This window comes from Brachypodium distachyon, chromosome 2 (assembly GCF_000005505.3).
Source record: "Brachypodium distachyon strain Bd21 chromosome 2, Brachypodium_distachyon_v3.0, whole genome shotgun sequence".
NCBI classification, from domain to species: domain Eukaryota; kingdom Viridiplantae; phylum Streptophyta; class Magnoliopsida; order Poales; family Poaceae; genus Brachypodium; species Brachypodium distachyon.
In genome coordinates this window covers 29,741,408-29,756,402 of record NC_016132.3, presented here as the reverse complement: position 1 = coordinate 29,756,402, position 14,995 = coordinate 29,741,408, and the positions used below count along the sequence as shown (strand labels likewise).

General features: G+C 50.3%; 3 protein-coding genes across 6 annotated transcripts; 1 reads left to right on the top strand and 2 right to left on the bottom strand.

Moving 5' to 3' along the window:
• Nucleotides 1-2,830: 2,830 nt before the first annotated feature.
• Nucleotides 2,831-3,349, bottom strand: LOC104583193. The gene has a single exon (XM_010234978.1). It carries the CDS (start codon nt 3,347-3,349, stop codon nt 2,831-2,833), a length of 519 nt encoding a protein of 172 aa, XP_010233280.1.
• A 2,701-nt stretch (nt 3,350-6,050) lies between these two features.
• LOC100846812 (CASP-like protein 4B4) lies at nt 6,051-8,785 on the top strand. Of its 2 annotated transcripts, none has more exons than XM_014898439.2 (3): nt 6,051-6,535; nt 6,651-6,783; nt 6,911-8,320. In XM_014898439.2, exons 1-3 carry the CDS (start codon nt 6,291-6,293, stop codon nt 7,049-7,051), a joined length of 519 nt encoding a protein of 172 aa, XP_014753925.1. In that variant the 5' UTR covers nt 6,051-6,290; the 3' UTR covers nt 7,052-8,320. The 2 variants fall into 2 exon arrangements, with proteins under 2 accessions (XP_014753925.1, XP_003568659.1); XM_003568611.4 differs by lacking the exon at nt 6,911-8,320 and adding an exon at nt 8,335-8,785 and having other exon boundaries at nt 6,087-6,535.
• Nucleotides 8,786-9,490: 705 nt separating this feature from the next.
• On the bottom strand, nt 9,491-12,933 carry LOC100830004 (protein NRT1/ PTR FAMILY 5.1). Of its 3 annotated transcripts, none has more exons than XM_010233222.3 (3): nt 12,754-12,933; nt 12,426-12,653; nt 9,491-11,443 (listed from the first exon to the last, which is right to left on the bottom strand). In XM_010233222.3, the coding sequence occupies exons 1-3, from the start codon at nt 12,853-12,855 to the stop codon at nt 9,890-9,892; spliced, it is 1,884 nt and encodes a 627-aa protein (XP_010231524.1). In that variant the 5' UTR covers nt 12,856-12,933; the 3' UTR covers nt 9,491-9,889. The 3 variants fall into 3 exon arrangements, with proteins under 3 accessions (XP_010231524.1, XP_010231523.1, XP_010231522.1); XM_010233221.3 differs by having other exon boundaries at nt 12,749-12,932; XM_010233220.3 differs by having other exon boundaries at nt 12,426-12,643; nt 12,749-12,932.
• Between the last annotated feature and the right edge of the window lie 2,062 nt (nt 12,934-14,995).

The following is a 14,995-nucleotide window of genomic DNA, read 5'->3' as shown; positions in this document are numbered from 1 at the left end:
GCCAAGGGACACGCCCGCGCCACTGCGGACCCCCGCGGCAGCAGGGTCGGCGGCGCCGCGGGCGTCGGCGCGCGTTTTCTTGCTTGGTGTGCCGGGGGGGAATCGCTCCTCGCCCTCTTGCTGGCACCCGCGGGCGATGAGGACTTCAGGGGGTTGCGCCGGAGCGCGAAACCCCGGAAGACCCCACGAGCGGGCAGCGCCGTGGGCGCCCGCGGAGTCGTCGTAACCCGGAGAGCTCCGGGTGTTGACGGCGATGCCGCCGTGGCGCCGAGAGCCAAACTCGCAGAGGCCCCCGCTACCGGGGCGATGGCCGTTGCCGGGGCGCTAGTGACCCCCGCAGGCGCTGGCACTACCGGGGTACCGGCGGGCACCCCGGGACCGGTTCCCGCCACGGTGCTGGCGACCGCCGCCAAGACAGGGGCCGCCATCGAGGCACCCGCGGCCCCTGTTGCCACGGATGCCGTCGAGGTATCGATGGGCGCCCTGGAAACGGCCGCCACCGCCAAGTTGGTGGCCGCTGCCGGGGCGGACGTCGCCGTTGAGGAGATGGCTGCAGCCGCTGCGAACGCCCTCGATCTTCTCACGATCCAGGGCACGCTGTTGCTGCTTTCCTCGTCGTCGTCCTCCACGGCGACGACCTCCGGGGACGCGGCCACCTAGCCCGCCTTGTCGTCCAGCGACCGGAGGGAGGGCCAGCTGGGCTCGGACCCGCCCTCGCTCTCCTCGAGCACCTGCTTCCCGCGGGATGCTTGCGGGGAAGCGTGCGGGACCCGGGTGGGGATGTCGTCCATCAGCCCCCACTCGTTGCAGGGCGGGAAGGCGCCGACGATGTCGCTGAGCGCCTTGACGCCGGCGTGGAGAGCGAAAACCTCCGGCGGGAACTCCATTGATTGGAAGATCTCGCCGGAGACCCCCCTCACCCATGTCCTGAGGGCCTCCAAATCCATGCCGTCCGCCTGGAGGCGTGTCCTGTCCCCGGAACCCATGTACATCCACGCGGGCCGGGAGCGTAGCTGCAGCAGGGCTATGCGCCGATGGACGAAGGTGCGCGCCACGTCGACATCGGTGAGCCCCGCTAACCGCAGCGCCTTGATCTTCTCCGCGATGGGGAGGAGGTCGGCGTCGCGCTGGTACCTGTCCTGCCAGCCGTTCTGGGGTACCAGCAACTCCGTCGGCGACTGGATGAACTCCTGGGGGTCCTCCACCCGGACCCAGCACCAGTCGCCCCGCCACTCTTTTTCAATCTTCTTCCCCGACCAGACGATGAACTCGGACTTCATCTGGTCGCGGGCACGGAAGCCCACCCCTGACGACATCGCCTTCACGTTGTCGATCCGCGGGTAGAAGTAGTGGCGGAAGAGCCCCACTGACGGCATCACCCCCACGAACGCCTCGCAGAGGAACTGAAAGTTGGCGAGGAGGAACAACAAGGTGGGGTGGAGTTGCGCCACCCGCAACTGATAAGACTCCATCAGTGCGTGAAGGAACAGGGAGAAGGGCGGCACCATGCCGCAGAGGAGGAAGCGCGCGAACACCCAGAAATTGTTGTCCTGGTGCTCGACGCCCGCGGGGAAGATCTGCGTCTCCCCGTGCTCGTTAAAGCTGGAGGCGACGGCGAGCTGGAGCTTCCCCAGCGCCTCGCCGTTAGAGCCGGGGCGGAAGAAGGCGACTGTGGCACGCATCTCCCGCCTCTTCTAGTCCTTGGCGGCGGCCGCTTTGATTGCCGCCTCGGTCTTGCTTGTCGCGGGCTTCTTCAAGGTTTGGACCTCCTTCCCCTTCCTGGTGGTGGGGGGCGCCATGGAAAGAGAGGGCGAAAGCTGGCAGGAGCGCAGGGATACAAGATGCGGAAGAGGATGGAGGCGAAAGGGCAAAGTGTTGTTCCCTTTTTGGCAACAGTAGAGGCTTTATGACGCCCGGTCGTTTGGTAACGGCCGGTTCCGTACCCTACGGGTGCGCGGGGATAACTCCTAATCACTGGGAGTAATGCGCGGAGTGGCCTTAACTACCCTATTTAGGGGGAGGAGTTAGGGCGGAGATCGCGCGTCCACTGCTCCGCTTGTAACGGCGCCGTACACGGGGCAGCGAAGGGACGCGGGCCCGCGACTGATCGGGGCCCACGCGTCGGTTAAGGGCGAAGCCCGCTAACCGACTAGAGGGAGACCCTTCCGGGAACAGGTGATGCCGGCCCACGCCCGGGGGCTACTGTCGCACCAGTGGCACCCGGGGTACCGTCGTTGCGCGACGCGCGGGCCCCTCTCCCGGGTTCCTGGGAAGGTCTCATCCCGGGGAGCGTCTATGAGCTCCCCGGCAAGCGACCAGCCCGAAAGGGGCTAGCGAGGCTTCGGGTAATATTCCAGCTTGGGCACCTCCCGGGAAGCTGCTTCCCGGGAGGGGGTTCCCGGGTGCGTTAGATTGTTAGATCAAGGATCGGTTGGTTCCAATAGACAGCCAGCAGAGAGCAGTAAGGAGTACTTAGACATTGAGAGGAAGCCCGGGAACTTGCCCGGCAACTTGTAAACATTTGATCCGTAATCAATATCAGCTCAGACAGGCAGGACGTAGGGTTTTACACCTCCGGGTGGCCCGAACCTGGGTAAAAAACGTGCGTGGACCTGTTCTTGGACTAGCGCGCACCCTTAACACTTTGTCTCACCGGCCCCGTAGGGCCTCATCGGCCGTGCCGGCGATCACCGGTCTCCGTCCCAGACGCCCCTACCGAACCTAAAAGGGGGACGTGGCTGCATGCCCCCGGTGTCGGAGCACCGAGCGACGACGGTACCCAGGCGAAAAAATTTCAATTCTCGCGCAGGAACTCGACGAGCGCGCTTTCCTATGCTGCAGGAAGACTCGAGGACACCAGCACTGTTTTACTGGGATCCGTCGGGTGTACCTGATGTTCCGTCGTGTCGCTCTTCGTGCTGAACTCCATCTGTTGTGGCGCTTTCTTCGTCATGGGAAGTACATCGTTGTCCGTCGTTTCCTTCAAAGAGGTGAGTTCCGCCTGCTTGCCGAATGGCTCAGCAAGTTTATGGAACTCTCTGTCATAGTTGTCCGATCTTGTAAAGCTTCCCCGGATGGTGATGATGCCGTACGGTCCACGCATTTTCATCATGAGATATGCATAGTAGGGGATGGCCATAAACCTGGCGAGTGCCGGCCGGCCTAGAAGCATGTGGTATTGTGACTTCCAGTCGAGTACTTCAAAATCGATCCGCTCCTTGCGAAAATTAGCGGTGTTGCCAAAGACGACGTCGAGGCTGACCCGGCCCAACGGTACTGCTGGTTTTCCCGAAATAATTCCGTGGAAATATGTATCTGTAGCTTGAAGATTTGTTAAAGATCTGTTCATTGCCCATAGTGTATCCGCAAATATGATGTTAATGCCACTGCCTCCATCTATGAAGACTTTGCTGATCTCATTATCTGTGGCTGTGAAAGGGCACAGATATGACCAACGAGCTAGCAAAAGAGCGGTGGAACAATAAATGGTCCCTTGATTCAAGATTCATGCCATCGCCGAGGACACATTCATATGAGGGGATTTGAAACTGTTTTTTCTGCAACATTGCCCTGGTTTTCAGTCTGTCCAAGAGAAGCAGCCAGAAGAAGATCTTATGTTGAGCTGACAGGAAGAGGACCAAAGCCATCTGAAAGTTGATGGGATTTTCAGGTGATCAAACAGAGTCATGTATGCTTTAGCTAGGATATAGGTGTCGTTGTGCCAGATATAGGACCAGACATCCTTTCTTGAGATGGGACATGGCTGATAATGAGGTCATCCAGGAGAATGAATTGCTTATGGGCCTCACTAGACAGTGGCAAATGAAAAAGTGAGGTGTGATCATCAGTTTGGAGTGCTTCCATAACAGTAATATTCTTGTTGATGGCAAATGAAAAAAGGTGGGGTCAGTGGTTCTCCAAGACCTGATGAGGCCAAGAATCCTTCCAACAAAATGGTTGTTTCACCATTCTTGTGTTTACAAACAGCCATCTGCTTAAAATCCTCTAGAAGCTTAAGGTTATCATTCACCAAAAAGATGCACTTTTTCTTTGAGATGAGCTTTAATATTTCTATCATGAGCTTTTGGATTTCTTTTCGATTTCCAATCATTTTCGTGGCATGCCATTACAAAAGTTTGTGTCATAGACATTTGAAATGTACATATTGAGCTTCAAATTCCTTCGAGACAAGCTCTCAACTATGTTGAGATGAGATTTTCAGTTCTATGGAGACGAGATTTTAATTTTTAAGATATGATCTTTCAAATTCTTCTATACGAGTTTTCAAAACTATTTTCTTCGATCCCCATATTATAGTTGAAAACCTATGATTTTTTGCTTTAAATGGAAAATTTGTGATCTTTGGCACAGTCCAGTATCGGGTATTTACTTCTTCAAGAAGTATTTACTTCTTTAAGATGTTTCTGATTTGTTAATTCATTTTTGTTCTAGAAGTATCATGTACAATTTTTCAAAATGCAAAAACTGTGTAGAAAGTAAAAGGCCAAATTGATTGGAAGTGACCTTTTCCCACCCATGTATTTACTAAATAATCACTGTCCCAGAATTCCAGAAAGAGAAAAGAGGAAAAGAGGGGAAAAGAGAAAATGGGACGCGCGGCACAAAATCTGGTCGGATCGTTAGCACCGTTGGTGCCTGCGGTCGTCCGCCAACTAGGCACTTATATCTTTGTAATGTCCTTGTTATTTGGGGAATCACGTATTTGGTTCATGAGCAAAATCAGTTATAGTCTTGCTAAGTTAGGTTTGGTATGGTCTTTGATATCGAAAATAATTTCTAACTTTTGAGGGAGAGCTAGTCACGATGGGCTAGAAAAACTTTCCCAGGGCGTTTGGTTCTAAGGCAATTGAAATCCTAGCCTTGCCTGGCAAGGATGGTTATTTGTTATGATGAAAAAAATCTAGCTTTTGATGGCAATTTTGCCTGCGACTGCCAAAAAAAGCTTGCCGATGGAGGAGAGCCGATTTGGCTTGCCCGCACGGGCAAACAAGAGAAAAAAATGCCAGCTAGCTCGGTTTGAACTGCCGCTCCATCCAAATAGCTAGCCTTGCTTTTACCGGCTGAGCTGATGTGAGCTAGCTTAGCTAGGTGAGCTAGGGATCCAAACGTACCCGAATTGGCTTAGGTTGTAATTACTCGGTTTACGTCTTGACACGAAGCGTTGGCGGTTGGTGCTTGAAACTTCTTTTTTTGATTGGATCAGATTAGGATAAGTGAAGAGTTGCCTTGCACAGTTGGGTTTTGGACCCATGAGTTGCCTTGCACGGTTGCTTTCAATGAGCTGTTCTTGCCTGAAAGATTTGTCATGCGCTATATATGGGTGCACGCGTGCATACATTGATCAACCGATACACAATAAGAACCTACTACTACCTTACTTTTGCGGGCAAACCGTCAATTTATACCCGAACAACCAAATTGCCCAACAATGAAAAACCTTGGAAACTCGACGGTGAGGTGAACAATTTGGCACCCACCAGAAGTGATCACGTAAACTGATTTTTTTTGAAACAATGGGCTACTCCCATTGATTTCTACTCCCTCCGTTCCTTTAAACTAGGCGTATATTTTCTTTTGCTAATACCAAGGAGGAGTAAACCTCCTAATTAATCCCCTCGCGGTGTGCTGGTTGGCTGCATGCAGCCCAAAGTCACTAATCGATCCCGTGGTGTGTATGTCCATTGGTTGCATGCAGGTCTAGCAATTAATGTGAGGTAAGTACGCCTTATTCATAGGATTTTTTCAAGAAAATTTATACGCCCTGTTCTAAGGAACTGAGGGAGTATTAGAGAAACCGCCCCAGTTATTAGAGTGTTCAAAACGAAAAGTATGTAAGCAGAAAAAAGAAAGAAAGAAGTTCCAGAACAGTATTGCAAACTACTTCAGGACAGCTATTACAAGCTCCAGGCTCACACCACGGCAATGATAAAAACTGAATAAAGGCAGAGATCGAAGAAAGGCCGGCAATTATTTTTATCGTGTGGAAAAGAAAATGCAGGCAGAGGAGTCTCAAACACTTTAGCCAAGGTATTATGAGTACTTGATTGTTCGTTAAGCCACGGCAACACGGCAAACGATCCTTATCCCTCGAGTCCAACACATCGGCTCGCTTCGCATCGCTGGAGTACATAACTTGCGAGCAAAACCGGTTAACCAATCCAACTGGCAACTCAACCGAATTCCATTCCATAACTCCACTCGAAACATCCCAAGAAACCTCACGTGTGCGTTCTCGCCATCCATCACGTACAATCAGCCGCGCGCGCGCCATGGCGGACGCCCCCGCTGCCGACCCGGAGAAGGCCGGCACCCACGGTAGTGCCGGAGGGGACGACGCCTCCGGCGGAGGCGCGGTGGCCGCCGTGGTCGGGCGCTGGCGGCGGCAAGACCTCCTGGAGAAATCCGGGTCGGCGCTGCGGGCCGCGGCGTGGGCGCTCTCCCTGCTCTCGTTCCTCGTCATGGCCGCCAACGAGCACGGCGACTGGAAGCAGTTCGATCACTATGAGGAGTACCGGTGAACTCCCGCGCCATTAATTGACCGCAGTTCTTGATCGACGCGCGCGGTAGTTGCATTTGCATATGGCCGGTGGTAAGCGTAACTAACGTTTGGTAGTACGTGTGATCGGCAGGTACATCGTCGCTGTCGGGCTGCTGGCGTTCATCTACACCACGCTGCAGCTGGTGCGGCACGGCGTCCGGCTCACCGGCGGACAGGACCTCCAGAGCAAGGCAGGCCTGCTTGTCGACTTCGCAGGAGATCAGGTTAGCCCAGCAATTCAATTCCTCCTCTCCGCAGCCGCCTTTAATTTCGTTTCTGCTATGAATTTCTGCCTCCCTATTAATCATGTTGTCAATTTGACACGGTCTACTTTCTTTTTTTTTTCGAAAGGCGAACTTCCCGGCCTCTGCATCGGACGATGCACACACCCATTTTATTGCAACATTATGTCAATTCGACACATGTCTACTTTCTTGCATCGAACATTGGTCACGTTGTCTCGTAAAGATAGTTGGAGCAGAATCACAGTAACTTACACGCTAGGGAAACAAAACGATACCTCTACTCGTAGGAAATTATAATCCCTAAAATGTTTACTGTTGTTAGGGACAGGTTACAAACGCGATGGCTGGAGATATTATTCCACCAGCTGTTATTTGCTGGAACTTTAAATGTAGGCTAATTGTCTGTGCCTGCATAGCTCCACATGGCACTACCAGCAATTTGGATTACTAAATACAGTACAGTATTGGGTTTGGAAGTCAACACATATTTGATGGAATTTTCTTCGGTTTTGCTAGGCCAGTCAACGCTAGAACCATCCGATTCAATCATTGAGATTCGTGCAAGATCCATACAAGTATAAATGATGAAAAATCTTAACTCGATGGGTATGATCGTCGACTAAAAAATAACTATTTTTAAGTCGGCTAAGAAATAAACATTCCCATTTTTCTTTTTCCGGCTGGGGAATATTTGGTGAAAAATTGAGGGTAGCTTTTTTTCGAAGAGGAGAAAGACCTCGGCCTCTACATCAATCGATGCACACAAACATTTTTATCGTGAAGTAATTATTGAAGTCCTACAAATCAGTGCTCAGCGATCCTGGATACAAAAGGATCCAACAAAAAATGTTTAATTAACATAACAAGTCTATACATCTGAGAGGCGATTAGTACACTCCGGCTAAACATATCCTGAGTAGCCAAAAGGTTTCCGCTGCTGGGCACCAACCAGGAAGGACCAAAGATGATTATGTACCTCCTTCTCAGTAAACTCCGCGACGAGAATAGAGTTTTCTACTAGGGTCGGTGATCTGGTCTTTCACAAGAGAGAACGAATTTGGCGCCAATGCTCCAAATAATGTCTTATAGTATTCAGAGATAAATAACTGAGGGTAGCTATATACATATCCTCTGTCTCCTCAATACACTGATTCAGTCAGCCACGCGAAACATTGATATATGATTGCGTATGTTTCCTTCTGACAGTGAGTGACCAGCATTGTTTTCGTGGTAAACCAGGTACAAATGATAAGGACATGATGTACATGTGTATATTTTATAGGCAAGCTTTCTTCTAGTCAAAGCACTGTAAAATTGTACAACGACCTACAATTTGGACAGGCTGGCTGGAAAAAAGTACTCCCTCCGTCCCAAAATAAATGAGATGGAATTGCATAGACTCTTATACAAATCCACGTCACTTATTTTGGAACGGAGGAAGTAAAAAATAAATGTAAGGATTTAGTTTGGAATTGACGGATGCTTAGAGGGTTAATTTATGAGAAAATTAATCGCACGATACTTGTGCAGATGATGGCGTACCTTGTGATGTCTGCATTGTCCGCCGCGATTCCAATCACAAACCGGTTCCGCGAGGGCACGGACAGCGAGTTCACAGACTCATCCGCCGCCTCCATCAGCATGGCCTTCTTCGCTTTCATCTGCCTCGCGCTCTCTGCTCTCATCTCAGGTTTCAAGCTGTCCAAGCAGACCTACATATGAGGCCACGTCAACATGTGGACAATCATGGTTCTGCTTCTTTCCGGTCGCTCTCCATCGACATTGTATATATAATCCGTCTGATTCTTTCCGATGGTGTGCTGCTACATGTATTACGTAATTAACATACTAAATTATCTTATTTGCATTTGTGCCCGATTGGGAGCCTGAGTGATAGTGAAGATTTACTTCCTTTGCGTGCGTGTGTGTTTCGGCGTTTATATTGTCATGCCAAAGTAAGTAATTATGTTATCACAACAAATAGATGAGTCATGAACATATTTTTTTTTTCGAAAACGGAATTTATATTGAGCGAACGTTCGCTCTTTAGTCTCCCGGAGTGAACGATCTACTGGGCGTCCGATTGAGAAGACTGTGCCTGAGATCGTGTCACGTGTCTTGTGGAGGTGACAATTTTAGTTCGTAGGGGAGTCAACTTGGTCTGTGAGGATGGCAATTTTAGTTCTGCGTGGGTGGCAACTATCCTCCGTCGCGCCAGAAAACCAGAGAGCGAACGTTTAATTTCGTGGGGTGACAAGTTTAGTTCAGTGGGGATGGCAACTTTAGTTTTTTGCGGATGGCAACTTTACCCGTCACGCTGAAAAACCAGTGAGCGAACGTTCGCATCCTATTCCATCCCTTTCCAGTTCGTCATGTTAACTGTTCAGATTTTCTCGGGAGGTCTTATGGTAGGGACTGGTGAACATAAGCCCTCCATCGGATTGATTCAAAGGCTTAGATCTACGGATACTAGGAAACTAATTGAGTTGTATTTTCTTTTGTCAAAGGGCAACGTAGACTGGGGAATCAAATTTCGCACAACCAGAGAGCGTATTTGCAAGATCTGTTTTTCTTAGGATGACAGTTACAAGTGTAAATTTCACAAAACTACAGTTTTTCGGACATTGTATCATGGAACCCAGTTTTTGCTAATTTGACATAACCACATATTTTCAGACAGTCTGTGTCAAGTAGCTCAAAATAGAAGTTTAAACCTGTTTGAGAGGATTCCTTACAGGTGGGCCCACTTTGTCGAGTGTCACGTCTGTGTAAATCGACCCGACCCAAACCTTTTGTGTACGTATCTACTCCCTCCGTTAGTAAATTCTTGTCGTTGTTCAAATTTCAAATTTGTACTAAAACAACGACATAAATTTAAGAACGGAGGGAGCAATAAAAGGAGAAGAAGTCAAAATCCACGTTCTTATAGAGCCTGCTGACCCTCCGTTCAAGGAATGTACTTGTCGATTGGAGGGTTAGCTTACTCGGGAATACATTTTTCAGGAAAACTAGAAAACCGCGATATTTGATAGAACTAGTACATCTGTTTGTCAACGAGACGAGCAAGCTCACATTATTACATTGTTTACGGAGAATCCACCTTACCATGCTCCACCACCAACGGCGTGTCCGCCACCTTGCCGCAGCCCTCCGCCTTACCATGCTCCAGCATCAATAGTGTGTCCGTCACCTTGCCGCCAGCCACGATGTCAGTCTCGGATATCCCTATTGCCCCGTCCTCCATGAACTCCCTTTTGTACTTGTACCTCATGGCAACCCACACAAACAGCGCCATGTTCACAACAGAGAGGAACACGAGGAACACGTAGTAGTAGTCGAGGTGCGAGTCATTGAGGTTGTCACCGATCCAGCTCTTGCTCTTCCCTGAAGATCCCCTGGTGGCCTGGTCGACGATCGTCACTAGCAGGCTGTTGAGGAAGTTACCGACGCCGAGCCCACGGGTGAAGAATGTGGTGCCGAGGCTCTGCATACCCTCGGGCGACTGGTCGTAGAAGAACTCGAGGATGCCGATCGAGTTGAAGACGTCGCCGACGCCCAGGAGCACGTACTGCGGCAGCATCCAGAAGATGTTCATAGGCACGGTGTCGTGGGCACCGTGGATAGAGCGCTCTCTGATCACGCGCATCCGCCTGATCTCGACGAGGTAAGCGCAGGCCACGACCAGTACCTGGAGCGCGCAGCCGATGCCGAGCCGCTGCAGCAGGGTGATGCCCCGGGGGTTGCCGGTGCGGCGGCGCACGAGCGGCACGAACACGCGGTCGTAGATCGGGATTGAGAGCAGCATGGAGATGGTGATGAAGCTGCCCAGGGAAGCGGCCGGGATGCGGAGGCCGCCAACGGAGCGGTCCAGCGTGGTTCCCTGCTTCACGAAGAGGGTGTTCACCTGCACCCAGATGGTGCAGGGCACCAGGGTCACCAGCCACACGACGATCATGCCGGCTATGAGCTTCACCTCTTCCACCTCGGTCACGGTGCAGCAGGACACCATGGCCAGGCTCGTCTCACTCTCACGCTCCGACAACGTGCAGGCCGCCTTGTCCAAGAACCTATACGCCGGCGTGTGGAGCAGACGCCTCTTGTTGCCGGCCGCGGCGTACCACGCCGTGTCGCGCTCGTGGAGCTCCTTGGGGTCGCTCGGGAGCTGACATCCCCGCTTCTCATAAGCCGCCCTCAACACCTTTCCGATCAGCTTTGCCGGTCCGGCTGCCGTGCTTCGCCTGAGTGGCTTGTGCCGGTAGAACGGCGTGCCCACGTAGAAGAGCAGGAGGGACAGGGCGAGGCCGACTGTGGGGATCGTGTACCCGACGCCCCAGCCGACCTCCTCTTGCACGTAAACAAGGACCAGCATGGCGACGAGGCCGCCGGTGAAGGAGCTAAACGTCCACCAGTTAAAGAAGGAGGCCTTGATCTTGCGCTCCCGCGCGTCCAGGTCGTCGAATTGATCGGCGCCGAACGTCGAGACGTTGGGCTTGGTGCCGCCCGCGCCGATGGCCATGGTGTACAGCGCCGCGTAGAAGAAGGTCACCTGCTGCCGCGTAGCCCGGGCGCAGCCACCGTCCGGCGTGCAATGCGGGTGTAGCGTCTTGACGGAGACGGCCAAGGTTATGAGAACCATACCCTGCAACCATTTTGTTACAAGTAACACATCATAACTGGGTTTCATTGTCACACTAAATTGTTTGAATGAATGTCTAAACTATTTGCAGGGGGTTTCACTCTATCAGACAGTACGAGCTTGACTACAAAATTTTCTTGCCAAAGTTCTGTGCAAACTTGACTCTAAACCTGGGATTTGCATTGAAATGATACTAATGATTGTCATGGGCCATCTTTGATTTCAGCCATACGCTTGGAGCATTCGACATGCACACCTAGTGTGAGTGCGTGCAGCCGCCGGCCAATTGGGGCGATACGTAAGGAACGGAAACAGAGTAACCGAATGCTAGAAAACAGAGTCGTTGCGTGTCCACGCCTCTTTCTGTCCGGAAGGCTGAAGATTCTGAAACGCAAATGCCGCTGGAGGCTCGTCCGGCGAGTTTTTTCTTCTCCTGTCGCAGTCCTTCCACCCTAGCTCAAGGCATGTGCTGTCAAAAGCTTGGTCCACCGTGGTATTCACGCACGGGTAGATTGACGATGCACTTGGCCTGGCTCAAGCTGATAATGATTGCCGTAAGACTCTTCTGCCTGCGTCTCGCTCTGATTCTGTTGCAAGTTGCAGCTCGTTTCAGAATAGCTCAACTGTACATGGGACTGGGAGCATGTCTAGTAGGATCGAAAAATATTCTATAAGTGAATCATATGGTTATGCTTCTTTTACTTGAGTTTAAATGGCAATAGATAGAAAACCTTTAAATGGCCATAAATAGAAAACTTTAAAATGACTTTAAAATATCCTACAAGTGAGTCATACTACTCACTCCAGACTTCAAAATGGCAATGGCGCTTGCCATGTACGATGCCTAAGCAGAAACAGAGGATCCAACGCTAGCTTGCTTGCTCTACTGGGTCAGAACTAAGGTAGATCACTTAGGCGTATATCAATATATCCTATTAGTAAAGCATACTTGTTCAATTTGAGAAAAGAGGAGATGATTACTTACGGAGAGGTATATGAACGAGGAGATGGTGAAGGTCCAGAAGCGGCCGAGGAAGGTGTCGGCGATGTATGCTCCCACGATGGGCGTCATCCACACGGACCCCGTCCAGTTGTTGACGCTGCGCACCGACGACACCGTCTCCTCCCGCAGCTGCGTCGTCAGGTACACCACCAGGTTCGAGGCCACGCCGTAGAACGCCATCCGCTCGAACGCCTCGTACCCTGCATGCTCCTACACCAGCGATCAGATCGAGAGGTCTCCCATATGCTCCAAGATAGTAGTATCTTGTAAGTTCCGATCGAACTAATTAGGAGTCACTGACGCACCGAGCAGGAAACGCCTTCCAACGGCCTGTCCGCGACGCGAGGGCCGGTCGACCGCGGAGGTCCACGGAGCCGTCCTTGGTGAACTCTTGCTGCTTGGGTTCCTCCATTGGGGGATTGAACGACGGCAGTGTCTGGCTTCCCCGTGTGTCGAAACGGGTTTGGTTGGAGCAAAAGGGTAGCAGTTGACGGATATAAAGTGTGGCGGCTGGCTACGCACCAAATCTAAATTGGTGGAGATAAGTCTTGCGGTCGTGACAGACGATACTTGCTAGTTGGAACAGCCAGTAACATTCATAGTATCGTTCCAAACGTAACCCACCGAGGCTAAATTTGACATTGCTGAATTTTGTTGAATTAAACTTATTTTATAATCAGTTGCAAAAAATACACACAAAAGTAGGAAAAAAATTGTTAGCCAAACAAGAAAAGAAAATACTGAAAAGTAGGCGAAAAAAACGAGATTATAATCCACCGCAATGCCAAACGAATCCTAAATATGGCGAGATGCACGCACGCGTCCACTGCGAATAGATCCGGTGCTGCGTCTGTAAATATAAGATGTTCTAGGTATATATTAAGTCAAAAAATTATATTTACAATACCAAATAAATATACTATGAAGATATATTGTAACCGAATTAATACAACTAATTCAGAGTTGTACATTTGGTACAGTTTTTGATAAATCTGATAAAACTTTACTTTTTTGACTTATTAAGACAAACAAAAAACATCTCACATTTAAGAAAGATGGGAGAAATTACCAATGACCATAATAATGATTTGATTAGGCTGAAGGTCAAACCTTTTCGCTGTAGGTATGGACCCGTGTGAAGAGAGCAAAGGAGGCCTAATAAAACAGCTAGCCCATCAGCCCAATTTCCACTTGTGCAGCTATCTCTCGCCTCACAATTAAGTAACCGGCCCATTAAGCTAAAAAATAAATAAAAAGGTAACTGACGAAGGGGTGATTGGGACTGTGTCCATGTTACAGGACTTATATCTAGAAAAGTTTAGTGCATGTGTTGGCGATCTCGTCGGCTAACAAGGACACAGGTGACACGATTTGCCCAGAATCGGGGCCCTAAGAAGGTAACACCCCTACGACATGCTTGTCCGAATTGTATTAATGAGTCGACTACAAGGGAGCCGCGGGGACTAGATGCACATATTTGATCTGGCGAGTGCGTCTAGGCGGCTTCTATGCTAACTTGGTTGATCTTGGCTTCCCTTCCTGGTCCCTTTATATATGCAGGAGACCAGGTCCCAGGTGGAGTCCAAGTCGATTACATCATTGAGACATACTATGTTTAGACTTCTCTGTCTTGAGCCGCAAGTTGGGCGTTGACGAATGGGTGACTTCGATAATGTCCATATTACTGAACTTGTATCTTGGAAAGTTTCGAATGTATATGTTGGCGATTTCGTCGGCTAACAAAGAGACAAAGGGGACACGATTTACCCAGGTTCGGGGCCCTCGGAAGGTAACACCCTTACGTCCTGCTTGTTTGGATTGTATTGATGAGTCGATTACAAGGGAGCCGCGGGGACTAGATGCACAGATTTGATCTGTCGAGTGCGTCTAGGCGGCTTCTGTGCTAGATTGGTTAGTTTTGACTCCCCCTCCTAGTTCCTTTATATATGCAGGAGATCAGGTCTCAGGTAGAGTCCAAGTCGATTACATCATTAAGACATATTATATTTAGGCTTCTTTGTCTTTAGCCGCAAGTTGGACATATGGACACCTGGAGTCATATTGGGCTTCCTTGCGGGGCCCCAACTGGGCCATAATGGGTATACTTGAGTCGAGTACGTGGTTAGTCATAACCACGTCAGTAGCCCACAAGTGCCTAATTGAGTCGTAGACTTGAGGAGGGCCTTCCAGAGCTAAAAGCTTTATGCACTTGTTGATCGAGTGGCAACTAAAGGTGTTGAACGTCGCTAGAAGAATTTACCTGAATTATGACGTTCTGAAACCTTCATAATGGGCCAAAAATCCGTCACCTAAAATATTTTATGACAGTCCTGCTAACCGTCTTTGACCCATGCTCATAGATCGCAGATCATGACAGAACGTCTGAGCCGTCGCAAAGTTGACCATCAATGACGGCCCTAGGCCATCTCGATCCTTAGCAGGCCTTGGCTCCGCCCAGCACATCAGCACAGATCTGAGCCGTCGCTGATACAATGACATCAGCATTGTCAGAAGTGAATCTAACGTTTAACACATGCGTTGACCGGCAGTGA